The sequence below is a fragment of the Stylophora pistillata genome, chromosome 13 (assembly GCF_964205215.1).
Source record: "Stylophora pistillata chromosome 13, jaStyPist1.2, whole genome shotgun sequence".
NCBI classification, from domain to species: domain Eukaryota; kingdom Metazoa; phylum Cnidaria; class Anthozoa; order Scleractinia; family Pocilloporidae; genus Stylophora; species Stylophora pistillata.
The window spans coordinates 11,016,076-11,043,059 of NC_142531.1; the positions used below are offsets into that span (position 1 = coordinate 11,016,076).

General features: G+C 39.0%; 4 protein-coding genes across 4 annotated transcripts in view; 1 reads left to right on the forward strand and 3 right to left on the reverse strand.

Moving 5' to 3' along the window:
- Positions 1-458: 458 nt before the first annotated feature.
- LOC111322176 (vacuolar protein sorting-associated protein 28 homolog) lies at positions 459-8,780 on the reverse strand. Its single transcript, XM_022925240.2, has 10 exons — positions 8,646-8,780; positions 8,370-8,392; positions 7,652-7,689; positions 6,729-6,818; positions 6,284-6,323; positions 4,746-4,811; positions 3,669-3,770; positions 3,053-3,106; positions 2,427-2,518; positions 459-879 (listed from the first exon to the last, which is right to left on the reverse strand). The coding sequence occupies exons 1-10, from the start codon at positions 8,683-8,685 to the stop codon at positions 759-761; spliced, it is 666 nt and encodes a 221-aa protein (XP_022780975.1). The 5' UTR covers positions 8,686-8,780; the 3' UTR covers positions 459-758.
- Positions 8,781-10,775: 1,995 nt separating this feature from the next.
- Positions 10,776-14,090, reverse strand: LOC111322147 (ciliary microtubule inner protein 2C). Its single transcript, XM_022925203.2, has 4 exons — positions 13,885-14,090; positions 12,375-12,657; positions 11,705-11,817; positions 10,776-11,032 (listed from the first exon to the last, which is right to left on the reverse strand). Exons 1-4 carry the CDS (start codon positions 13,947-13,949, stop codon positions 10,897-10,899), a joined length of 597 nt encoding a protein of 198 aa, XP_022780938.2. The 5' UTR covers positions 13,950-14,090; the 3' UTR covers positions 10,776-10,896.
- A 2,116-nt stretch (positions 14,091-16,206) lies between these two features.
- The window catches only part of LOC111322086 (calcium and integrin-binding family member 2), a 15,268-nt gene continuing 4,490 nt past the window's right edge, over positions 16,207-26,984 (reverse strand). The window contains exons 5-8 of the mRNA XM_022925131.2: positions 26,475-26,517; positions 25,531-25,640; positions 18,320-18,408; positions 16,207-17,154 (exon numbers count right to left, since the gene is read on the reverse strand). Coding sequence (XP_022780866.2) covers positions 17,133-17,154; positions 18,320-18,408; positions 25,531-25,640; positions 26,475-26,517 — 264 coding nt within the window. The 3' untranslated portion in view covers positions 16,207-17,132. The remainder of the gene's footprint in view (positions 17,155-18,319; positions 18,409-25,530; positions 25,641-26,474; positions 26,518-26,984) is intronic.
- LOC111322085 (cationic amino acid transporter 3) lies at positions 20,806-25,034 on the forward strand. Its single transcript, XM_088742852.1, has 2 exons — positions 20,806-22,677; positions 24,090-25,034. The coding sequence occupies exons 1-2, from the start codon at positions 20,976-20,978 to the stop codon at positions 24,239-24,241; spliced, it is 1,854 nt and encodes a 617-aa protein (XP_088598978.1). The 5' UTR covers positions 20,806-20,975; the 3' UTR covers positions 24,242-25,034.

Consider the following 26,984-nt stretch of genomic DNA (forward strand, 5'->3'; position numbering starts at 1 on the left):
ATGACGGTCACAAGAATTAAGGAAATGATCACCAACTAAAGAAGCTCTTGATTGTTAAACAAATTCTCCTTGTCAGCACCTTAGGAAATGTATAGAGAGCAGTATGGAGAATATGCATACTGATGTCGGGGTAAAGGGTTGACATAAAGTATGTAGCCGGAAGTACTGCTACACCCACTAGATGGCATGCTAGACCATCCCAAATGATCCCCCAGCACTTCCTCAAGTTTCTTTATCATATTGCTGGCATCCATTTACACCTGGAGGAAGAGGGTAAAGTGTCTTGTCTAGGATCACGACGCGAAAGCCCAGTCAAGGTTCAAACCCCAGATCTCCTGAGATTGGTGTTCAACACACTAAACAACGAGCTGACCAAGTTGTTATACTGTTTCCTTGGTTAGAAGATTACATGCAAAACAATTTTTACGGGTTTTATCTTTTGCACTACACACAAAAAAGATTGCAACCATGTTTATTCACAAATGATCATATTTAATTTAATTCGAAATCACAGAGGAAGGAGTTTTTCTTTGCGCTTGAAGCGTAGCCCAAATTAAGTGTCAAAGATCACATCTAGATTGCACTATTTCACAGTTAAATTTGAATTTCCCAGAAAAGTATTGAAGACTACAACTCATGTTTAGGAAGAAGACTGTTCTCGAGACTGATCCATGCAGACCATACTTAGTGACTGCAAAGATGTTTACATTTGTCATAAGATCACACAGATTTTTAGCACTGTACTAACTCCTCCCTGCCTAGGTATGCTGAAGAGATCTGTTAAATGCATTATATGCTTGTTCTAAATCAAACAACATCTGTCGGACCTGTTCATCAGTAAGTTCATCACTTGCTTTCATACTGCTTAGTGTTTCATACCTACAGTTTACAGGGAAAACAAATCAGTAATCAGCAAGCAATCATGAATTGTATCAGTGGTAAACAGTTTACATGTATTGTGAATGTATACCAGTCGCAAATCAGAGGAGGGGCCCAAGGAAACCCCCCCACCCATTATTTTGGGTAATAAAAATAAATGCAGAAGGATGAAAGGCTAGCAGATATTCACACACACAAAACAGTCTCTCCCCCCCCCCCCTGTTTCAAGGTCTGGATATGCCACTGTATACCAATCACTTGAACACTTGAATTCTAATCTGTTTATTGTCTTTTAGTTACCCTTTAACCAAGTTAAAGTACAAATGTTGGTATCACCATAAAGTACACCCCACCCCCCTCAGTGTAGGCAAATGGTCCCAGTTTTCTAGCTTACATCCAAACACTTTGAATGTGGCCCACTACCAATGTGGATGTCATTAAACCTGAGCTTTACCTGGCCACCTAAATCTGTAAGGTGCATGATACCATGCACTCTTCCAGAATTTGCTCACCATTTGATTTAGCATGGTAAGTTTTGCTTCTACTCCTGAGTGCCCTTGTCATATAGCTCTCCTACAATCTAAGCACTGTCTCCATCTATTGTTTAAGTACATCTCACTTTAACCCATTGACGTCCAGTGCGCCCGTATGCGCCCATGGGGACCCACACCCTTTCTACGCCCTGTGACATCATCACTTTTAGCCCTGGAGCACGAACTCGAGCACCTACTTGAACAGGTTGAAAATATCTTACAGACGATACCAGAATGAGCACAATTGAGTGGAGGAGATTGGAGAAATAGCCAAAAAACCGTGTCACTTTGACCTGAAAATCTGCACGAAAATCATGTTTCACTACCCACCTACCTTTCCGAGCATGTGCTTTGAAAATAATGAGTAGTTTCTGAAAAATCTCTACACCAAAATGAAGCCTACTCAATTTCCAGCAAGTGAGGAGAAACTTTAGGCAAGGAGAGGGGAAAAAAAGGGCAGGAGAAAGAGAGAAAAGTAGAAGTCATAAGTGGGGCATGACTTTTCAACCCAAAAACTATGTCGAAATTTTGCTCTCTGTGCGTGCCCGAGATTTTTAGGCTGCCATTTTGCATTTGGATCGAAAGGCCGTCGAGTGCACGAGCTGTCAAGCGGTTTTTGGTAAGTTTGAGCTTTTAAAACCACAACAGTGACCCAAAATCTGCTCAACTAGCTTCAAAACACAGTTTTCCACAAAAGCTGCAGCCATTAATGGGTTAAAGCTAAACAAGACTGATTTACAGAGAGAAAAACCTGTAAATCAGCAACATTCAGTGGACAGATGTTCAAGCAGACTACTTTAATTTATGACCAAAGTATTTGTTTGAAACAATAACCCTAAAGTTACTGTCATACCAGCAATAATGAATCCATTCTCCTTAAAGGCTATTTTTTTTCTTGCAGTGAGTAACCAGCAGGTGACAGAGAACAACTTGAATTCAACTGAATTATGATCCAGCTCTTGTCATTGTCTACAACTGTAATCTTATTTCTAAACAACATCTTTGAAACCTTACCAGCCATTCACTTTGATTTTTCCCTCAAAATCTTCAGGGAGTGCACTAAGGCTGTTCATAGTATCCATCAAGTCTCTCAGATCTGGATGAATCTGTGTTGTAAACATGCATAACAATCACAGTAAGGTACTAACAAGCATTAGAGAGTAATCAATAAGCACTGGAATGAATGCTTTAGAATCAGCAATTGACAATAGCCATAGTTAAACTTCTTTGAGTCATTTGAAAGTATAAAGTTGAGGCTTTCTACCTAACTTTCTGGGAAATAATAAACCTTGCAAAAAAAATTGATTATAATCAAAAGTGGTTATAATCAAAACAATCTGCTCTGAATATGACAAAGCAAGCTTCACTTATGACCTGCAATTCACATATTAAGAACTCATACTATGCAGGACACATGAGATTTAACAATTCTCCTATAGAGGTTTTGCACAGCAGCCATGTTGGATGGCAGGAACAATAGATTATTTTACCCATGGGAAAAAAATTCTTTCTTACGCAAAATATTTTCATTGTTCCTGCCATCCAACATGGCTGCTGTGCAAAACCTCTATTGTACCCTACATGATAGTTTGATGAAATGATAAAAAAAGCCACTATAATCAGTGCTAGTACTATGTTACCTCATCCATTGCTCTGATCTGTAATCTGAGCTTGTCCATAATTGTTATAAAGAGCTTAAATTAGAACAAAGCAACAATAACTGTGAGGAAATGTGTGCAAGTGTAGGGTGACCTGGAGGGGTGAATTCTTGCCAAGAAACCAATGCCCTTGAACTCCTACATGTGGAATTTCATGTACTTAAGTAATATACTAGCTATGCTCTCACAATATTTCCTCTTTCTGTATATAACTTGCGGATCATCAGCGAAATGGCAAAAAAAATTGTGACAAGAGTGCAACCCATCAATACCATCAACATCCCCTAAAAAGAATCCTTTTACTTAACCAAAGACAGAAAAAAAGTGTAATCCACTCAAACTAATACAATTTCATCTTAAAACCTGTATAGCCAGTCCTGTTGCAGAAATGCTACAACTGAAACCCATGTTCACTTCATTGATGAACATTACTTCATTGATGAACATTACTTCATTGATGAACATTACTTCATTGATGAACATTACTTCATTGATGAACATTACTTCATTGATGAACATTACTTCATTCAAGAAGCTACAGCTGTATGTGATACAATATACCTTTGCATGATTACACAACATATTATATTTTACTCACTGAGACTGTGTCTGCAATAGCTTTACTTGTATTCCCTTTATCATCCTTGATAGTGATTGGTCTGCCCTCTTTTATTCTCTCAAGCGCAGCAGGACAATCCAGCTAAACAAACAAATACCACACTCACATGAATTGAATTTACTATTAATTTAATTAATAGTAAATAAAAATAGATGTAACTTTTAAAAGCGTTTAACCCCCTCTGTCAAAATTCCACACAATGAACATAGCATTGGACATTTCATTTCCCTATTTTTTCTCCTTCAATCTATCTTATTATACAGCTAGCAACTCGTGCAGGCAAGATGAAGCAGATCCTGTTTTAAGATTGGCTACTCACTCAGGATTGCCCATATTGATCCCATGCGAGAAAAAAAAAGTGTGTGGAGCAGACTTACAAAGTTTGTGACTTTTAGACAGTACTTTAATAACAATCAAGATATTCTTGATTCTTATTAAAACAAAATATTTTTTCTATAGAATAAATCCTTTATTGACCAAACTTGTTCAGTCAAGACAACTGGATATTAGCCGAGTTCTTTAATTTTCATTTTTATAGACCTCGATGTTGTCTCTGTCCATAAAAACGCAAAAAAAAAAAAAAAAAAAAAAAACTAGGCCAATATCCCGCCATCTTGACCTCAGGATTGGTCAATAAGGTATATTATTTCATGTTTGCCATGACAGCACCAGCCACAGAAATGGCAAATTCCAATTATAAGACCTGACATCCTACAACCTGTGTCGCAAATCTCAGTTTTTTTAAGGTATTTTCTAATTGGATGGTTGCAACTCAAGTTTTACCAAGTGATCATTAGACCAGTGAGTATCAATGTTAGAACAGAGAATGGACACTGAAGAAACCCAGTGGCCATCTGAACATCAATACATTAATATGATAACATTTCACAACAACAATTTGTAAAAGTACACCTGACACATCCTAGAAAGTCCATAACTGATCCTTTGCGATTTCCACTTAATCATGCATTTAATTTTTTTTACACCCCTTCCTGTCAAAGAGCCACATTTAGTGTTTAAGAAATAAAAGAAAACTCAGATTCATAACAATCTTACCCTGAATTTTTTCATGAAAGCTTCTACTGTTGGATACTCAGCTGACTGCACAAGCTTGAAGGCAGCCTGAAAATACCATGTCTTGTTAACTACCTCTAACAATATTAATTTACACTCATAAATCAGTATAAGGTGGAAATATTTTAAACAATCTTATAGGAGACTCCTGGTAAGAACAAAGAACAAACATCTTCACCTAGTTTAAATTCAAGATACCATGTTGAAACAAAGCAATCAACAGAAATAGATTTGCAGTAAATGGTTTGAACCCGGGGGTAACATGTGAAGGTGTAGTCTGATCGTCCGGGTGAGTGTAGTCCTGAGAAGGACTGTTGTCGGTGGCAGTGACTGACGTTTCGACAACCTGTGCGGAAGTCATCATCAGAGTCAAGTGAGTGATTGTTGTCAGTAGAATGTTCTTATTCCAGTTCGTGTGAAATGATCGGTTGGTTTTGCCGTGATGTTATTGGCTGTAAGACTCAAGTGACGTAAGTCGTTCGTGATTGGTCTGTTTCGGTCTGTCGGTAAAGCTAGGTTGTTCTTTTTCGGTCGTTTGTGATGTTTATGTCGTGAATGAGTCGTTTGTATGGGGCGGGTAGTTGTTGACATCTGTTTAGGGGAGTCTGTTCTAAGTTAGTAAACCAGCTTTCCAGAGTCAGTCGTTGAAAATAGTCAGTGCTGTAGGTTAGGCATTGCGCAGAGTCCCAGTCAATGTTGTGGTTGGTAAGTCGATGGTGTTCAGCAATGTGATTGCTGACATCACCTTTCCTCGTCGCCCGTCTGTGTTCAGTCAGTCTTGTTGTGAGGTTTCTGCCAGTCTCACCGATGTAGGAGCCTCCTACATCGGTGAGACTGGCAGAAACCTCACAACAAGACTGACTGAACACAGACGGGCGACGAGGAAAGGTGATGTCAGCAATCACATTGCTGAACACCATCGACTTACCAACCACAACATTGACTGGGACTCTGCGCAATGCCTAACCTACAGCACTGACTATTTTCAACGACTGACTCTGGAAAGCTGGTTTACTAACTTAGAACAGACTCCCCTAAACAGATGTCAACAACTACCCGCCCCATACAAACGACTCATTCACGACATAAACATCACAAACGACCGAAAAAGAACAACCTAGCTTTACCGACAGACCGAAACAGACCAATCACGAACGACTTACGTCACTTGAGTCTTACAGCCAATAACATCACGGCAAAACCAACCGATCATTTCACACGAACTGGAATAAGAACATTCTACTGACAACAATCACTCACTTGACTCTGATGATGACTTCCGCACAGGTTGTCGAAACGTCAGTCACTGCCACCGACAACAGTCCTTCTCAGGACTACACTCACCCGGACGATCAGACTACACCTTCACAGAAATAGATTTCTTAGTTAAAATCAACATCTACAGAGAATGGAACATATTAAGTTAACTATTATGTAACAAATTTAGCAATAAGTAAATAAAAAAGGTTACTATCATGATGGAATTATAAAGTTTAACCACTAACAGATATATATCTCACCTTGTACTGAACCAGTAACTTAGAACATGCTGCAGTGTATCTAGACAAAATTTGCACAGTGATTGTCAGTTAGTATAGTTCTAAGTTATGAAACCCACATTTATTCTGTATGCAGAGAGCAAAAACTGTATATGATAATAATTATCTAAACATTACAAAAGGCTAAAATATAACTATTTCAGATCCCTTTTCATGTTTTTGTACAATACTATGTGTAAACAGGATAAAATCAGTATAAAAAGTGAGGAAGGATGTACTGAATCAACAACAAGGAAAGAGAAAATTATCAGGGCTAAAAGAATCACCATGTCTACTCCAAAAATAGAACATTGATATTTTTTTTACATAAGAATGAAAATATCAGCAATTATCTGGGTTTTAATTAAATATTGAGTACTTTACAAGAAAAGGAAAATTTTTATCAGGAATCACTATTCATACTTACTCTCTTGGTGTTACTACATCTCTGATGTAAGCTTTCTCCAGACATTGCAAGGTGTTGATAATAGAAAATAGATCTGCCATGTTGTCATATCTGGACAGATAAAGTGAATGTAAGGAACTAAAGAGACTAGGTATGAACCTTCATTGGGCTAATACTAGTACTGTCAGGATCACTGCGAAAGATGCATCCCACTTCAATGGAAGTTGAAAATTATCAGGTTTTATGATGCAATGAGATGATGAGACATTATGCCTACTTATTGGAGGTGTCTGGTTGAGGTTGGGGAAAGGTGAACAAGTGACCAGTCTACAGAGTATCACAGGTGCACCCACAAGTTCTTTTTTAAAAAATTCATTTTGTATACCAGAATTGCTGCATTGCACACACAAAATCTTACAAGTACTGTCATACTCTGCAGACTGGCCAAGTGAAGATTAACACTTTCACAAGACTGTTGATTGTTGTGTTATGCTACTGTTCAACATCTGCATTTAGATAGCTGCTTCGCTTATAATGTGTCAAGTTGCAACTCATGGACTTTGCAAGCAATGACTTGGTCAAACTTTCTGTACTTTCCACACCAAGAGGCAGCTAAGGTCATTGCTAAGCATTACTTCTGGATGGGATGTAAATAGATTGTGCACTGGCCTATATACCCCCCCCCTACCAATTTTATCTGGATTCCCTGATTCACTCCCAGTAGAGAGACACGGTGAGAACCAACCATTAGTCACAAAAATCATTAATTCATTACCTGTTAAGACTTGAAATCAGATTTTCCAATCTAAATGTTTGCACCTAACCATTGGGCCAGTGCACCTCTTACAAGCAACTTGTTCATCCTTCAAGAATAATTAATCTCCATATGGGGATAGAGCATTTCATTTGATAACATCATTCAATTGGTCAGATACAACACTTACGTTTCCCTCTCACGAGCATTCTTGTACAGCTTCACTTCCTAAAGAAGGAAACAAGATAGAAAAGTCCTATCAGTGACATACTTTTTTGATTAATAATTTGTGTACTCAGATACAACGAATATATGAAGTTCATATATTTTGAACTGCGGTATTAATTCAGGTCTGATTTTCGCTATTGCATAAATAGCGCTATCTACTGCGAAGGATCGTGCATCATATGTATTTAATACCGCAGTTCAAAATATATGAACTTCATATATTCATTGTATCTGATTTATCATCACGGGTTTATTACAAATCAACTTAACGGCCTGCTCCCAGTTGGCTTGTTAGCTCAATTGGTAGAGCGCTGCACTAGTATCGCAGAGGTCAGTGGTTCGAATCCCGTACAGGCCTGATTTTTTTTTTTTTTTTTTCAGGTCTGATTTTCGCTATTGCATAAATAGTGCTATCTACTGCGAAGGATCGTGCATCATACGTAATTTGTGTACTATAAATCAAATTAAACGCATCTTGGAGCAACTGGAGAATACCCAGCCACCTCATTTACCTGTGTCGGGAGGCTTTGAAGAACGAAGCATAACACAATAGAGGCTATTCTTATTCACTGACATGTAAATGACTGGCCGGGTATTCTGCAATCTAGCTGCCTTTGAATTTTAATATAATATACTTAACTATTGTGAATCAAACAGAATTCGAATGGAGTCATACATACCTCAAACAGCTCTGGCCTCATGGCTGTTAGAAACAAACCAACCAAGAAATAATTAATAAGACAAACCGTTAAATCGATAAGTAACATTTTAAATAGTTGTATCAGCAAAAAGAGCCAGAATTTAAAGAAAAATTATAGATGAAGTCGTGAGACGTAAGAATATCTCGAGACTTATTGGTTTTCCACAACCCCCAGTTCCCTTCTATTAGGTACCGGTAAATTCCTTTCCTTAAAAACTAGAGCTTACAATTGTAATTGCAAGAAAGATATACAAACCTTGAGGAGAGGGCTGATTTCCAGAAATACCAGCAAACATATTAAAAAAATGACACTACAAGGCGAACCGAATTAAGCTCTGAATCATATCCTTGTTTTAGTCTTACATGACGTAGTTGGGACCAAGGTTGGTTTGGAAAAATTGCTTGGTAGCCTGGCTTTTGTGTCAGGCTCAGGCTCCAGCCGCGCGCCCTCGGTGTTGAAGGTGGTTAATTGTAAGGCGTTGGTTAAGGCACTTGTGAAAAAGTTCAAATGAATAAACCTAAAGGGGGTAAATTTATAGAGAAACCGTGGTGCTGTGTCGGTGAGGGACAAGACAATTTGGTTTTATCAATCCCGTACAGGCCTGAAATTTTTTTCAGGTCTGATTTTCACTATTGCTCAAATAGTGCTTTACTGCGAAGGATCGTGCTCATATACGTCTCATAACCGAAGTTCACACATATGTTTCATATGTTTGTTGTTGTTTGATTTATCATCTACGGGTTTATATCGAATTAATTTGATGGCCTGCTCCCAGTTGGCTTGTTAGCTCAATTGGTAGAGCGCTGCACTAGTATCGCAGAGGTCAGTGGTTCGAATCCCGTACAGGCCTGAAATTTTTTTCAGGTCTGATTTTCACTATTGCTCAAATAGTGCTTTACTGCGAAGGATCGTGCTCATATACGTCTCATAACCGCAGTTCACACATATGTTTCATATGTTTGTTGTTGTTTGAATTGATTATGTAAATCTAAAGCTGACATTTCGAGCGTTAGCCCTTCGTCAAATACCCTGCGAGCAGAGCCTTTTTCACCCGTCCTCGAATCGAAAAGGGAAAGAAAAGAAGAAAAGGCGAAGCTCGCAGGGTACTCGTCAATGCGTTTTCCGTCAAATCATATTTCATTCGCTCTGACGAATTGAAGGGCTAACGCTTGAAACTGTCTTGATAGATCTACCTTCTTAAAAAATTCTGTATTCCAGTTTCCCCTATTTGTTGATGATGTTATATCAATAAATGTCGAGGGGCAATGAGTTACGTTCTCCGGAACCAAACGGCGATCATGCTTGTAACTTTCTTATTTGCAGTACATATATCTTATTAGTATATACACACTCAGTGATCTTGGCGTTTTAAGCAATCTGATTGGTTCGCTATCTCGGGCTAATCAACATTATTAAAAACTGGATCATTGGATACTGCAATTCAGGACTTTTTATTGGCTTAGCCATTATGGTATATGAGCCAATATACCATAATCTAAAATCCGTAGACTGTAACAACCAGTTTCTTACACACAACCGAAGCAGTTTCAAAGCTCTACGAAGCCGGCGAGTTAGTAGATGCAAGATGCCTCGATCCACAAAAGTTACAGCAAAAAGCGTGTTTTTTTTATAACCCTCTACTTTGGTCGAAGGGAAAACCAATTCAGACTATTAGTTTAGGCTTTCTGTGAAGGAATTTTGAGCATTTTGAAAGAATTTTGTAGAAAAAAAGCTCGAGCAAAGATTTACCGCGTTTCAGCTTTCTGTAAACACACTCAGTGTTCATTCATCAGGCATGAATTGACGTCAATAAATTGCCTTTAAATGGCTTCCTTTTAATTATTGTCGAGATCACTTCGTGTGTATATGTCAAAACAATTATTATTCTCAATCTCGGTGAATACTGGCTTTCGGGAATATTTACCTCTCCGCTTCGCGGCTCGGTAAATATTCAGCCACTATTCACCTCGATTTCAAAGAATAATTGTTAATTAGACGTTTTGTTGTACAGTATCGCTATCTCCACTGGCCAGTAGCGGAGAAACAGAAAAATTTAGAATCCTCAATTAGTTTTGTATGAGAGTGAGATCCTACCGTGTGACTGTAACAACCGCCTACTCGTGGAGGGTCTGGGTACGAGACTAAGGCGGTGAGCTTGGGAAAAGGAGAACAAATTTTGCAGAAAGTAGAGAAAGCGATGAGGTCACCTAAAGTTTTTGATGTGAATCTAAATTCAAGAGAGCGATAAATTTAAAACCAAGAATTTTGGACGACAAATATTCGTATCAACAAGGAAAGAACCCGCGAACATTGGAGCTCTATAGGTCGTTTGAAGACGCTTCAGTTTTCCTGCCCCTTTTCACCCCTTTACCGGTTACCAACATCTCATGAACAGCTATTGCTTTTATTCTTATTTATGCCAAAATTCATTCGCTTTCACTCAAATAAATAAAAACACAGCGAGAAATTTCATTAATTCAAACTATCTAGCAATTATTAATCCAAGCTATCTCTGCTCGAAAAACACGTCTCGTATTCGGCGTGTCTCCACGGTAGACTTGGCCAGCGGTTTATTTCTCGTTGTCCTGTAGACTTCGTTAGCGTATGCTAAGGCTCTCTCTTGATTTTTAGTTCTTCCCGTTCTGTTAAGAAACAAAACAGCGAGAATCAGGTCCGTTAATAGAACAGTTGTCAATTGAGTGTCGAAGATAACAAGGGTTGCATTGGCTTTGTTTACTCTGTGATGGGTTCAGAAAACTCGGGCCACCCTCTTGACTAATCAGAGGCAAAAACTTAAACCAATCACGCTTTAGGCAGTTTGGTTGGTTTTACTTTTAGTACTCATTGGCTGTTGAAGTATTTTCCATTCTTCTTCTGATTGGCCGTTGTGGTTACTTTAGTTTTGGTTTAGCAACGTTCAATCAAAAAGTGCCCCGCCAGGAAAAACTGATGACCACGTCCGCCCGTGAGAAGGTTCATTCCTAACATCTTACGGTAGTGGTATTTTGACGGATCAGTATTATTAAATTATACCACCCCATATTGGTCAATGACAAGCACGCAGAAGCACACAAAAACCTTACCACTTCAAAGTGCGTTGCAACCGAAAACACCATTTTCAAGGCCTTGCTATAGTGACAGCATTTTCTTTGTGTTTTGTTTCTGTCACAATATGCTGAGCCTCAGAAGGCAGACTCCCTAGCCCCCTACGATAGCCTTTACACAATGGGGAAGGAAGTGACGAGGTGGTCAGAACAACCTTAAAATAAAAATAGACGTTACACAAAACGTATAGGTCTCATCCACATACTTACGCAGGTATTCTGCGAGACTTGGTAGCCTGAAACACACTTGGTAAGATAAAAAGTCTCACTGGTGGAACTGTTTCTGTTCTGTCTTTGTAATGTTCCCGATGATGTTGGGCGGCCTGATCAAGAAAAACATTTAAGTTTCCTTTTGGGTATTTTACAAAGTATGCACCAGTATCATTGTTTCCTTTGACCTCTGGTCACTTCTGGTGGAGTGAACGTGTCAGTAGTGCTCTTGAAAAAGAACTAGAAACATTTTTAATCTGGTTGCCCTTATATGGTGCGGAAAATTTGGAGAAAGAGCAACCTTCGTCCGAGGATACTCCTGGGCTGCGTGATTATGGTAGCTGTACACACGCGCCACATGGCCGACTTTTTTTATTTACCATAATTGGCAGGAATGTTGCAATCTGACTGGCCAATATCCATTGTCGATAAGAGCACAGACAACGCTGCTAGCGTCAACGTGTCACATAACGTGTCACGCACTGAATGAATCGTCCATTTTACGTCAATGCTGTGGTAAACCCCTTCCCCCCCCCCCCCTTCGCCGGGGTTGGCTTTGGTTGGCAAAGGAATAAGAAAATATAGAGGGTGGTGGCCGGAGAGAAGTATGTGACATGCAAAACAATGTTTGTTCCCACAGATCCAAGCACGATTTTAACAAAACACACACCTTATCGCATTTTTTGATAGCCACGTCCCTGTCGTCTGTATTAAAAAGTTTGTATTTAGGTGCTGCTTGCCATCGGTCTCGTGATCTGGGGCGCGCACCCAACACGTGTTGAGGATTGTTCATATAGTAAGTAGGAAAGGGGAGATATTTGTCCCCACCCCTTCCCATCCGTTCTTTACTCGTGTTCAAAGTAGCAGTCCTATAGTCCTGGAACCAGCGGCCAGTTGTGTTCCCAAAAGTCTCACCGTAGGTGAACTTGGTCTGTGGCGTATACCCGAGGTAACTAGAGAGGTACGGTAAGGATTAGTTCAAATATGGGGTGCATCATGAAACCAAAAGGAAAATGCTTCTCACGAACTCCTGATTGACTTTTTGTTTTGTTTTGTTTTGCTTTGCCTTTTTTTTTCTAATTTGTTGAAAATGTAGCGCCGGCACGAGTTTACCGAGTAGAGAACACAGGAAGTTGAAATAACAACACAATTCCTGATTACCTCCGACAACAAAACTGGCCAACAAAAACGATTTTATCCCTGATAGCAAAAGAGAACTTCAGTATCTCATGAGCGTTTATCGCCGTAAAAGTCATTTTGAAAACATAGAATAATCCCTGAGAACAACGTTCTGGTATGATTGATGTTAATTGAATTAAAAAATCCTCAGTCTCGCTTTAGTGCGAATAAAGTGCATGTGTGCCTATCATCTTCGTTAATAAACCAACCATTTCTGACTTCTTTGAACTACGCATATCGTTCCTTCCTGTAATTCAGAGCATGATTCATTTTCGAGGATGAGCCTTTCCAGGCACGTACTATACTTTATTTAGACCGATGACAAGAGCGAGGAAACAATCGATAATCTGCAGGTACCTGCATAACGATGTAATCTTAGCAGTCCATCACGAATTATCGCAGCTTTAGATACTTTTTTCGGGATGTCACAATAAAATCCTCTCTGACCTCCCTTGTTTCAACTCGGAAAGTTATGTTTATAAAACTTGTTATTCAGGTTTCCAATAGATTGTCCTTGCCGTAAGTAAATCGTTTTCGTAAATGTTGTGTGGGTTCAATTACTTTCTCAGCCACATGGTGGCAGACCGGATATTAAAGACCATCCTTGGAAACAAAAATATAATTTCTAATCTCAAACAATTTAGAAAAAAATCTCAGCCGTCGAGAACTCTAAAACTCCAGAAAAACCCTTTGTTTCAAAGTCGATGCAAATATTTTTACATTCAATTGGCTTATTTTGTTTTGATGAATTTGCAAACTTTTGGATCCGAAACTATATTAAAATAGTAAAATATTACTCTAGGAAAGACACCATCCTAATGAAAATTAACACTCCAAGTGCAAAAATGCTTCCAAACTACTCTCCCTCACTCCCTCTCTTACAATTTTCCCTTGCATTAAACAGACCCCAGCGTTACATCATACCCAAGGTTTTGCTAGACCGAGATAGTTTCATTTAATATTTTCTCTTGTTCTACGCGACCTGTCTGATAAGTACTTACCCTGGAACATGTCTCGGTTGTCGGTATATCTCCATGTTTGTCGTTAGTAAAGTCAGTTTCTCCATTTTGTACCGCACTAACTTCCTTTCTCTTCTTTGCAATCCACTGGAATACCGTGCAACGATCGGGGAAAAAAGTTAATAAATTTTTCGTGTTCTGCCACAAGCACGCTCCTGCGTTGCTAGCAACAAAGATCGCAATTTGCAATTCAAATCGCGATCGTATCAACTGACGCGTGAAATGTTATTAAAACCATCTGATTCGCGCCCGCAAATTCAGCGGATCGCCCTTAAACGTTCGCTTATTAAACAAAGTTGTGTTTACACCACATTACTCGAGTTTAATAAAATCTCTCCATCAGTTTTGTAAGTATTTTCTCTCCAGTTAGTGTTGTTTGTATATCTGTTACTGTTAGTCCTAGACGTACTGGTGTTTGCACAAAAAAGTACGAACGATAAGTCCTTTGTCGAAATATTAAAATTTTTTAACTTGAAGGATCAAGATTAACCTGACAGGGCGCTTTAAAGAAAATTATACAAGTTTTAACCTTTAACCTTTTAGGGGAGCAGGGATGGCGCAGTGGTGAGAGCACTCGCCTCCCACCACTGTGGCCCGGGTTCGATTCCCGGACCTGGCGTCTCATGTGGGTTGAGTTTGTTGTTGGTTCTCGTCCTTGCTCCGAGGGTTTTTCTCCGGGTCCTCCGGTTTTCCTCCCTCCGCAAAAACCAACATTCCAAATTCCAATTCGATCTGGAAACAGTGGACAAGAATAGCCACCCAGTGGATGTCCATTGCTAAATCATTTATTTATTTATTTATTTATTTATTTATTTATTCATTTATTTATTTAACCCAAGCGGGGACCATTTAGCGCTAAATTTCACAACAATGTAATTATTTGACAGATATCCGTGAATTATTAACCAAAGAAACAGTCTGTTCAGTGAAGTCAAGTCGAGACCTCCCCAATCCGATAAAGGTATGGTTGACCACCCAACAAATTTTCAGAATACTAACATGACAATAACTTGTGTACTAGGACAGCTGAGCTACAGTTCAAAGGCATACTTTCAAAAGTTTCTCTTTGTTGTTTTTTGAAGACAGTTCTTACAAAAGGAAAACCCTCTTCGTAACTGATTATGAAATTATTGACAGAAGCTACCAATCGAAAATAGTACTTTGTACACTTACACTCCGGTTTCTGTATTTTGATATTCCGTTTGCCCAAGGACAAAGGCATTATGGGATATACTTATTCAGCAAGTTTTCCTGAATATCTGTCATTGACAGATTCTCTAATTTTCTCTTGAAAAGCTTCGTTAAGGAAAAGTACTGTTTGATAATTGTGCAGTCAAACAAAGCAATCATCGCTGTCATTCAAAAAAGATAGACAAACCTCACGAAGAGCCAATGAGATCTGGGATGCGCGCTAACGCAAAGGAAAAGGTCTCATTGGTTTCAACCTCGTTCTTAGAGTCTCTCATCTTCCCGCCCCCTGGAGCGAGAGAAGGGGATGGAAAGATGAGAGACCCTGGGAACGAGGTTGAGTTGGTTTAAGTTTGAATCTGAATGGTTGAGAATGTGGAGCGCGCGATTTCCAAACCAATTACAGTGCGTAATGAGGCAAAACTACTCAATTAGGAAATTAATTGTCTTTGTTATGTTTTGCGCTCACTCAGTTTGGTAGATAACTTTTTGTTTACAAAAGCCGATTAGATCTTATCCAAGCTCAGAGGTTTATGGAGGTCACTGCCCGTAGTTTGTGAAAAGGCGCTTAAAGCCATCATTGATGCTTCGGAGAGTTTGACGCAAATATTCAAGCGCTAAGCGACAGTCGTGGAATTGATTTTAATTAACCTTACAGTGCTTAGAGCGCGAAAACTCATGCTACCTTTACTTATACTGAGCAAGAGAAACATATTCTCTTCACCAAGAGAATACGAACAGTTATATTCTCTTGTACTGAGCATCCGTCCTTTAACCTAGACCTCGGAAACACATAACCGAGATCATTTGCAGAGGTGGTCGTTGCAACTCCAAAAACGCCACTTCGTAGTGGATGGTCACGACAGCCATTGAGATCTAACCCCAAGTAGGAATATGTATGTTGATCGAATTTTGCTCTGGTTTCGCTATGAAATTGCGTGTCGGTCGAAACATATGATTTCGACAGGAAATGATAAGTTCTGTGCAAAGGATACAAGTCGAAAAATTTAGGGGCAAACTCGTTAAGGTGGTATGGGGAAAACTTGCAATGGCATACCTCCTTCAAATAGGAAAATAAGCTTTTTGGGACGAAATGCGTTGCGTTTAAACAAGTGGTTCTGAAAAATGTTCAGTTTATTACAATGATTTCACTTGTAATAAATAAGAAAGGAGCATTCAAACCCACTCACAAATACGTCCCTTACCTTAAATGGTCTGTATGATAAGCAACTACCTCATGTATCCCAAACAAATTCTCTTGTAATTGTAAAAATGTGTTGCACACACTAAATATTTGAAAGCATACACGCAAAATATTTCAATTATACGAGAAAGTTTGACAGCACTGAGAAGACTACAGTTCTCGCCATAGCTCTCTCTACTGCAGAGTATTGAAAAAGTTGATTTCTGAGATAAAACAATTTCAAAACCGGCCGAAAAAATCTTACTCAGTGCAACTTTGCCTTCATATTACAGTTCAAATACAAAGCTTCTATAGAAATACGGAATGTTAAAGCGTCCTGATGCATGAAAGACAAAATGAACTTCACTACCAATCACCGTGTTCACGTAACCGAAGATCACGCTAGGAATTTTCACTAAACAGTCCTTATAAAGTTTTACAAAAAAACAGCCTGGAGACCAATCACCAGTAACACAGGTCATCAAAATAGTGCGCTCTGCCTTTAAGTTGAGCATCTTCACATACGTTAGTGTAGAAAAATATTCTATTTGGAGCTCGATATTTAGTCAGATTTCTTAAGACAGCCTTGCAAAATGCACACGATCAGGGGCAAGAAAGTAACGGCAAAAATAGATGTTTTGGTCAGCAGGATGTATAACCACAAAGTCTTACTTTCAAAACATCTGTGCATAAGAATACAATATAAGGACCCGCCTTGAGATAACCACACCTGATTCTCCCCTAATGCATTGAAATATTATTTGCCTGTGACTAACCTACGCCTTACAATTTACATTTATGTTGAAATTAACGACAGTTCATAGACAGGGAAGACATAGCTGTGTTTGGCTGAAGGTCTTCAGACGCGGATCCTGAAAGAGCTAACAGAGACAGAAAAAGAAAGGTTAGTTTAATAATAAATCACCTTCTACAAAGGATTAAAACCATTTAAAGGAACTCGCTGGCCAAGTTGTAAGAGCAAATGACTCCAGTCAGGGTGGAACTAACAATGAGCCGAAATCAGGGAAAATGTTCGGAAAACGAGAAATTTGCGAAGGAGAGATAAAGACATACGTTGTCACACCGGAGACTGGTAGCGTTACTTACGGTGCTTGCCACTGATCAGAAATAGCTAGCCAGACCCGTCGATTCACAACGTTAAGTCCAGATTATTAGGTGCAACTAGCTCGATAGATCAGTCCATCCTAAATGACATCCACGGACTACCATGAGTTTTTAATTCAAACTAAGAGATCTCTTGAAAAGACTGATTTTGGTTTCTAATGCGAAGGTTTGGTGTCCCAGTGCCTACTGAATAAGTCTTCCTTAGCCGAGGCCAAGCAAACCTAGCACCCTATCAGCTGAAGCTTACCCCATTCCTGTACCATAAAGTGTCTTAGAGTATTGTTATTTCTCCTGACTAGAGCGTTTGTCTAAGGAATCCCCCACCACACCATTTTACAATACTGTTTCGTGTTCACCAATTATACTCATGGTTGGAGAGATGGAGAGAGGTATTGTGAGGGCAAGATAACCCTGACAAGGGCTCCAGCCTCGACTTCTTAATTTTGGTCCAGAGTCCGGCGCGCCCAGTATCAACGCGTCTCTGATCGGTGGTTAATGATCATACTCAGTTAATAACCCTGGACTACCAGTTATATAGAGGGTGTAAATTGAGCATTACTTTGGTATGGTACTTTACACTGAACTGTTCGGGGTGATTTTTTTTTATTAAAACAGCCTGTGAATGAAACCTCTGTATGAAACCATTCAAATGAGAGCTAAGGAGTAGCAATGGACTGAAGAATGTGCAATGGACTGAAGAATATAGGTGAACACAGATCACTAGTTATGCTGAAGCCAAAAATTGCGGCTTTTACTACATTAGAAGGGGGTTATCGCTTAAACTAACCAAACACCCCTCACATGTCACTCCGTCTAGCATTCAACGTTCCTCACAAAAATACTACTTGGTCAGTAGATGTCTATATCATAATTTTGGAAACCTTCCGTTTTGTCGTCTGAAAACAAAGGAAAAAAACTTACTTGACAAAGTCGGGTGCTTTTGATATCACGTGTTCAAATTCAGCAAAAGACAGTTGACTGTCATCATCCAGATCAGCCTCGTCAAATATCTGAGGTAAATCAAAGAGTAAGATGGTTATTTTTTTAACCATCTCTTCAGGTAACATTTTCAGCCATAGAAATTACCAACACTTTACTGCTAGAGAATGTTATCTTGATGCGACACCAAATTTTCTTAACTGATAAACACGGAAAATTTATAGTAATATCAGGTAACTTTCTAGCACTCTTTCCATTTTGTCGAGCACCTGTGCTAAGAATTTTCCTCACGTATCCCATCAAAGAAAAAATAAAAAAAACTTTACTAACATATTTTATATCCATCCTGGTATAAATAACTCAATGAGCAATAAAATAATATTTCCCACAAACTCTACGAGGTTAAGAAGTGATCATACTCTTTAACTAAAATTAATTCCATGTGAGACCATCCACTGAGCTAACCGCCTCCCGGTTAGCTCAATGGATAGAGCGCTGGACTGTTGTACGGGAGGTCGAGGGTTGAAGCCCCGGCCGGATCAACACTCAAGGTCTTAAAATAATTGAGAAGAATATGCTACCTTTCAATAACATCAAGTAACGGTTAGATATTCTAGTCTTCTCGGATAGGGACGAATAAATGGAGGTCCCGTCTCCTACAGGGTTAGGGGCAGGAGACGTTAATTTCCCACGCACGAGATTACTGTGTGATGGATGTTCTTCCCTGGGGTGGGATGGATGGGATTTAATGGGTGGACTACTCGCATGGATCGCATATGTTCCGTTCTAGTCCTGCCCTACTGCGGTAATGCAGTGAACTAAGGTGAGACCCTTCTGGGTGTCTACTGATACCATGATACAGTATTTAGAGGGGGTGGGATAGGTTCCCTTGGTCTCTGTCAGAGCGAGGCTGCGATACGAAGTCAGCATTTATATATTGCGTCAGCATTCATCACATGACTGAGGACGCGTTAATGGTTTGAGATTTGTGCATATGAGTGTCAGAGGCTCTAGAGCGCCATTTCGTAACGCGAACTGAAGTCTTCAATGATCTTAGATCAAATGGTGACGCTGCAGGAGTTTGTCTGATTTCGTTCCGCCTTCCTTTTTATCTGGTGTTTTATTGGGAGTGTTTGAACTCATCGTCTATAGACGGACAGCTTTTGAACGATTTAATGTATTAGAGTTCAACAATAACCCTTAGATGATGCGTTTACGTATTAGAACGGTTAAAAACCATTCTAACCAGTATATGTAATAATTTTTCAATAAATGAAGCCTAACCTTGTACCCTAAGAAGGGCATTTAAAAAAATCCTTTTGAAAATAAGCTTTATGAACGACAAGTAGTAAACAAATGATATTAACTACGTAATTGAATAACGCTTTGAATTCCTTTAAAAGAATGGTATTTTGATTACATGATAGCATAAAAATTAAAATTACTGAAGACAGCGTCGTCAAATTATTTGCCGCACACAATCGCAAAGTTCCATTGGAGTGAATTTCGTGGCCTCATAACTGATATCTGTAATCTCGTGAATCTCTCCTACGAGGTGTAAAAAATAAAGGTTCAGACGAGACTCTGGGTGCTTTTTCTTTAATATGGATTGAAGGTTTTAAAAGAATTAATTTGAGGGGCTTGGTTTGAAAAACGCTCCAGGATCAGACAGATCAATATCGGTAAATGTTACGTTCAAGTTTGGGCTTATTCCAGAACTATCGAGCACAAAAAACTTACTCGTCAGACAACAGTTTTGGTTTACAGAGCTCCGTTTTAAGGGAAAGGGAAAACGTGTTTTGGTTGTTTCTTGTTTAAGGCGCGTTGGCGCCAAGAACAACGCTTCAGTGCTTTTGTCCAAAGTCCTTGGCTTTCAGAACAAGACCGCCTTTTTTCAGCGAAAGGCAGTGATTTGGAACAAGCGTAAACAAACTTAAAAACACCAATATCGTTTCCGCTTCGATGAAAATTGAAAAAAAAGACTGCTAGGGAGAGCTCATAAAAAGTTTAATTTGCGTATGAAAGGAAGCTAAAATGATTTAAATGCCCGCAAAAGAACAGAAAAGAAGCTTGTGTGATTCTTTTGGAACAACAGAGCTACCCTGTTTTTATGCTTCACATACTGCATTAAAATAACTCTTTCAGGACGTACAGACATCGTAAGAAGAAGGATATATTTTTCACGCACAAACAGAATTAGGGGAAAGTAAAAATGAAATAAATACTAAAAACTTCGTATAACTGAGGTACTCTCGAGAAGAATGCTTTAGTTTATAATTAGACCCTCGTTCTAGAGGATTCCGTAAAGAAACTTTTCAATCCACCAAACAAATCCAGACCCATTAAAGCATAGTAAGATTTTTCAGATATACATGGAAGAAAAATGTGTGCGACTCCAAACAAGCGTTTACCATGTTACCAGAACAATCCTGAACGCCTTCGTACTTGACAAAAAAATATATTATGTAATGGTTGAAAGCCGACTGTTTATGGTTGAGCGCGTCCAAAGCCTATATTCAAACGAGTGGCATAAAACTAGAAAAAAACAAAATCGCTGGACTGTATACGCTTGGGGTGCGCGCCTTCGCATCACATTGAAAATTTTATTTGAGGGAATTTTAAACACAACCCGGTCGTGATGTACGGTTATAAATTCATAGAAAGCTTAACCAGAAAGAAAACTGATGATTTTGTTCCGAGTGACACACCCTTTAAGCGATGTATGAACGTGTTCGATCTGACAGCTCTCGGGATCGGTGGCTTGATAGACGCAGGGCTGTATGTTGTAATCGGTCAGCTTGCGCATTCTGTCGCAGGTCCAGCTGTCATCGTGTCCTTCTTAATTGCGGCTGTAGCTTCTCTCCTGGCCGGTATTAACTATGCGGAGTTTTCATCCAGAGTGAGCCGCTCCGGCTCCGGCTACATCTACACGTACGTTGGCATGGGAGAGATCTGGGCCTTCGTGACAGGCTGGTGTATGATTACAGAGTATGTTCTGTCTGCAGCGTCCCTGGCATCGGCCTGTAGCGAGTACATCAATTTTCTTTCCAATGGTTCCGTGTACAAATTCTTCGAGGATGAATTCGGCCTTTGGCAGGCCACTGCGCTTTCAGAGTTTCCGGATCTTGTAGCCTTCGCGTTGGTTTTTCTAGCGACAATTATAATCTGCCTAGGTGTCAGAGAGTCCAAAATCATACTGGACGCAACAGTCTTTGCCAACCTGCTCATAGTAACTTTCATAATCGTTGTCGGGGGCTACCATGCCAACGCTTACAACTGGTCCACTTTGGAGAAGTTTGCGCCTTACGGCTGGACAGGTATACTTACAGCAGCCTCTAGCTGTTTCTATTGCTTCATAGGCTTCGATACTATACCAAATGCGAGCGAGGAGGCCATCAACCCCAACGTGTCCGTACCACTGGCCATTCTATTGTCTTTGGGAATAAGCCTGTTTGTTTACATCGGAGTCATTACAGTTCTGACCATGATGGTTCCTTATTATCAGTTAAAGGACCTTGCACCCGTCGCCGAAGCCTTCGCCAAACGTGGATTTGCTGCCTCAAAATATATCGTTTCCGTCGGCGCCTTGTGCGCGATGCTGAGTAGTTTGCTGGCCGCGTGTTTCGCGACACCGCGTCTGATTTACGCCGTTGCTTATGACGGTCTCATTTTCGGCTGCTTCACTAAAATAAACAAGGAAAGGCAGGTCCCATTGCGAGCTGTGGCTGTCAGTGGAGTTCTAAGCGCGCTGCTGGCGTTTTTGTTTAACATGCAACAGCTGGTCGAGATGATGGCCATCATGACACTTATAGCTTACACTATGGTGTCTATATCAGTAATACTCACTCGCTACCAAAAAAATCCTCAGGGGGTATGCTACGAAAAGCAGTTATTGGAACGAACGCAATCTTGGCTTCGAAAATTACTAAAGAAGAAAAAGAAAGGAAAGAAAAACGACTACAAGAAACTTCCGTTGTCCGAGAGTGACCGTGTCACGACAACCTGTCACGCTAGTCCAAGCGAGTGTTCTAACACTATAGCGAATGTCACGGTATTCATCATGATTCTATCCATGTTTGCCGTGTGCGTATATCTCAGAACTTGGATGACTAATTCAAAGTATATCGATGCCTTCACGATCTTTCCCGTGGCGCTTTACTCGTCCATCACAGCTGCATGTCTTATTATTCTACTATTTCAGCCAAGAAACAGTGCGACTTTTTCGTTTATGGTTCCATGTGTTCCTCTTCTTCCCTCGCTCAGTATATTTATTAACATGTTTTTGATGACACTGTTTCAACCACATACCTACATCAAATGCACAATTTGGATAACCTTAGGTAAGTAGCATTTTAATTATGTGTACATATTGTATTTTTCTTTAGTCTAGAGAAACTAGGTGGAATCGCTGATGTCGTAACTAGGGACATAAGGCTACGCGCATATTTAATTTCGCACAAGCGCAACCATACGCGCATATCACGCGCCCAAATACAAGTGCGAATTCCTCACAAGTTGTTACAAGCACATTCTTCTTGAGGGGTGAATCCGCGCGTTCAGAAGTAAACACGTTTCCACGCACGCAAAAAATAAGCGCGTCCTTCTCGCGCGCTAGGACAAGCCCATTTCAGTCGCGTCTTTCGCGCGCGCTAAGACAAGCCCATTTCAGTCGCGCACGCAGGTCAAGCACACTATCTTCTTGATTGTTTTGGTGCGCGACGAAAACCAATTAATGATGACCTCCAGACTTAAGTAGAGCTATTCATGGCATTTCGATTGATGTTTTTTTTTCCATTAAGAACAGAGGTACTGAACCGTTACCCACGCATTAACAACGGGTGGATAAGATATTTCAATCGAGAAAAGTTTACTCAATCAACCCTTAGCACGAAAAATGTCGTAAAAGAAGAGCACATATAAGGAGAGAGGCCATCACTTTGCCCCAGTTCGGTTCATAACTCTCTTTTTATTCAAACATAAAATACTGGGATAAAATGCTTAACAGTGCGAAATAAACAATAGCGGTCTAAAAACCTTATCTTGGTGTTCAATGTCACATTTTTCCCATCGCAGTCTTTAAGCAAAATTAGTATTCTCGGGCACTTCTTGATAAGATATTTCTAATGACTCCCACGAAGAAACATAGGCTAATATGGAAAATTTACAGGTCACAGTAAAGAAATTGCACGCCACACCTTGTACACTGAACAAACCACAAAGGCATTGAAGGAAGAAAAACTAATAATATCCAAAGCTTAAGCATTAACAAGCTGCGTTCGAGAACAAATCATTGAGGCGGTAAAGTGGAAAAACTACAAAACTTAACTCAATATCACAACTAAGCTTCCATTAAAGGAAGTTTTGCCAGGCTTGGCTTTTTTTTTTTAACTTTAAACATAACAGTTAAGATACTTCACTCCAGCCGTTCCTTGATCCAATTCTCTTACGCCACCAGACAAGTTATGCAACACAATAGTGAATACCTTTTAAATCGCGACTGAACACAAAAGTCAGTGATGCAAAAAAATGGAAAACAGGGGTCTAATGACTTTATCAACTGTGGAAATCAAATGGTACTAATTCAAATCAGCAGTGTCAGAATAAGATCGTACACCTTGTAGTTGCCTCTTACTAAAAATGTGCTTACCCCTGGATATAACAAGATAAATATTAAAACAAATCAGACTTGGCTCAAAGAATACACAAAAGTGTGTCAAAGGCTTGTCAACTTATTGTATTTCTTTCATTTCAGGAATGTTTGTGTATTTTCTGTATGGATATCACAACAGTATTGAGGGCAAGATGCCTAAAAGCATAGACCTGGAATTTGAACCACTACCTGGTATACCAGTTACACAAACAGATGCCAACCTTCCCTTGAAAATGAAAAATGGTGACACATGAAAAGAATATAAGAAAGTAGACAATGGGGACTTCAAGACATTTCTACTATCTTTGATAAAAAGTAGACGTTGACAGAGAACCATTTGTCTTAACTTTTCTGCTCCTTATTTTTTTTGTGTGTAACTGAAGTGAACTTTCTTTAACTAGCTTTTTTTTCTTTGGCTAGCTTTTCAAAATATGCTTAAGACAATAAGCATTCCTTACTGGTTGACCTACAGGTTGTTATTGACTTAGTTTATAAATCAGTGCATGAAACCATTATTCTCCCTTGAAGCTGTCTCGCAATTTTTTTGGCATTGTACCATTCTCAAGAATGACAATAAATATCAAACAAGTCTATCAATAACATTAAATTCATGCTACGGTGATTGGAGTGGAGCAGTGTTGTAAATTCAGTTTCCCACCATTTTCAAAGAATATGTGCAAAACAATAATTAAAAGAGTCAAATAAGGACAATGTTTCTTTGTTGTCAATAATGTATAGGCAAGAACTTGAAATTTAGTTGTAATTTTTCTGTTACTATCTAAGAAGAGAGGGTGTGACTAAAGTCAGTTGCAGTTATTTCACAGAAAACTCAAATTTCCCCTGACATGTAGTTTTTGGATTTGAGTCAAAGTTGCATATTTAATTTCCTGTAACCTAAGAGCAAAGTATATTGAAAAGTGATAATTACAAATAATGCCACACTATGCCACTATGAAACTGCAACAAGAGTTTACCTCTGTCTTGGGAATTACAATTAGTCAAGATTATCCACAAGCTCAAGGCTAATAAATCCTGGTTAGTACACAATTTTATATGTTGTGGCTTATGAAAAATCTCTCTTCCTCGACTTTTTTCATAATTCTGCCTCTTTTTTGATGCTTGAGACAATTGCTTTAAAAAAACTTTCTTTTAAAAATCCCTCACTGACTTTCCCACCTTTTGTATTGAGTAAAGCCATTGCTAGCTGTTTGGCTATGCCAATCATGCAATCAGTTTATAATTGCATGATTGCATTATGTTTACTGCTTGATCAAAGTCATGCACCCCCAATTATCAATTCCCACAAATTTACCTTGCCGGGCAATTTCCAACAATTTCACGATATCAATCTGCATTATTTTATCAGTAAATTGCATAAACAAGTATCTTTATGCTTTGTGAACCAACATCATTAAAATATTAATCAACTCATCACTCACTTCTTCATACAAAAAGGTGGACAAAATTCCCAAAAAAATGTAAACTAGTTTGGAAGATAAAGTAAATCGTCACTTTAGTGTGGTCAGCTGGATAAATGATTTACCTTTTGAATTAAGGCATTAACATTCTCATTGGACAACTTCTGATCCCCACACAGTCTCTGGATGACTTTTTTCAGATCACCCTCACATATGTAATCATCCTCATTGAAATCTGAGAATGAATTCAAACACTTGTATTAGTCATGGGTGCAGAGACCCTAGAAAAACTAAGTTGATGACTATCAATTCCGAGCAGACACTTTCAAGTATCAAAAAGGGAAGTTTAGAGTGTGCCACATTTCACATCAACAAAACTCATTCCCCTCGTTAATGTTGTACAATAAGAGAAAATAAGACATTGTTCAGGGGAAGAAGGAGCCAGACAGAGTTCTCTAGAGGCACTAGCAACCAGCATTTTGACCAGCTATTCTATTCTGAAATCACAGATTCTTTGGACATTTAAGCAAAGGAATACCTGTCTCCATCTCAAATAAACTTTAACCTTTGCCAGCCTGATTTTTTAAAAGGGTTCTGCAGAGATTTTAATATGAAGTTTAGATTAAAATCACTTTTCGCTTTGATTTTATCATTGAATAAGCAGAGTTTCTCTTCCATCAACAACAATAACACAAAGATGTCAAATGTCATTTAACTTTTAGCTGAAACACATAAGAATCTACAATTTAAGCAAGTTTAAAAATCTTTTGAATTGATATTCCTGTTAAACTGCACACAATGCATATTTACTTAAATAATCACCGAATTGGCCAAGCCGCACATTTGTAGCACTTTTTCTTTACTTAATTTATTATTGTAAGTGAGGTGGCTCTCCCATAAGCCTGGTGGCTTCTCGGGTCTCCTCGCCTTCTAACTGTTATCGCTGTAATTAAATATTTTTTAATTGTTAAAATAAGGCAAATAAAGATGATGATGATGACGAAAAAGAGATTAAAAACACAAATAGGATAATACCTTTTCAAGGAAAATAACTCAATATCAAACCTACCATATATTCTAAAAGCATACTCCACTTTAACACTCTTTGGTGCCTAAAGTAAGGGAAAAGAACAGGTTAGAATCATCTAGGAGGGGTATAACAGCAAACACTACTTACAACAACCTCCTTCCTTGAATAATACCTTTTCTCTATGTCTGAGGCAGATTTCTAAGTCAAACATACTGTCAGTAATAAACTGTTTTGAGAAGAAAACAGTACAATTATGACTAGCCAAGGGCTAACTAACTCAATCAACTTGTTTCCATACTGATTATTAAGTTTTTGTATACTCTAACAAAAGTCACTTTGGGTAAAACTCTTGAATATTGCCAAATATGTGGCCTGGTAACAGGACTAACAGACTGGGCAGTAATTTTCTGTGCTGTATCTCTTTGAAATTATGCCTTCAGTTTTCAAATCAAAGTTTAACAGTATATCCCTCCCAAAGTTTAAAAACCTTTCAAAGTAAACAAAAAATGTACTAAGAAATCCTGACATTTTGTTGCATGCAGCCTTTTT

What these genes read in the sequence shown, in the direction of transcription:
- LOC111322176 (XM_022925240.2), bottom strand. Translation starts at nt 8,685, where the DNA reads ATGTTTGCTGGTATTTCTGGAAATCAGCCCTCTCCTCAAG. An exon ending in TGAGGCCAGAGCTGTTTGAG is followed by an intron (nt 7,690 to 8,369) that starts GTATGTATGACT and finishes TTCCTTCTTTAG; the next exon opens with GAAGTGAAGCTGTACAAGAA. An exon ending in AAAATCAAAGTGAATGGCTG is followed by an intron (nt 880 to 2,426) that starts GTAAGGTTTCAA and finishes TGTAAACTGTAG; the next exon opens with GTATGAAACACTAAGCAGTA.
- LOC111322085 (XM_088742852.1), top strand. Translation starts at nt 20,976, where the DNA reads ATGTACGGTTATAAATTCATAGAAAGCTTAACCAGAAAGAAAACTGAT. An exon ending in CACAATTTGGATAACCTTAG is followed by an intron (nt 22,678 to 24,089) that starts GTAAGTAGCATT and finishes CTTTCATTTCAG; the next exon opens with GAATGTTTGTGTATTTTCTG.
- LOC111322147 (XM_022925203.2), bottom strand. Translation starts at nt 13,949, where the DNA reads ATGGAGAAACTGACTTTACTAACGACAAACATGGAGATATACCGACAA. An exon ending in CTATCAAAAAATGCGATAAG is followed by an intron (nt 11,818 to 12,374) that starts GTGTGTGTTTTG and finishes TTTCTTGATCAG; the next exon opens with GCCGCCCAACATCATCGGGA. An exon ending in AAGTCTCGCAGAATACCTGC is followed by an intron (nt 11,033 to 11,704) that starts GTAAGTATGTGG and finishes GTTTCTTAACAG; the next exon opens with AACGGGAAGAACTAAAAATC.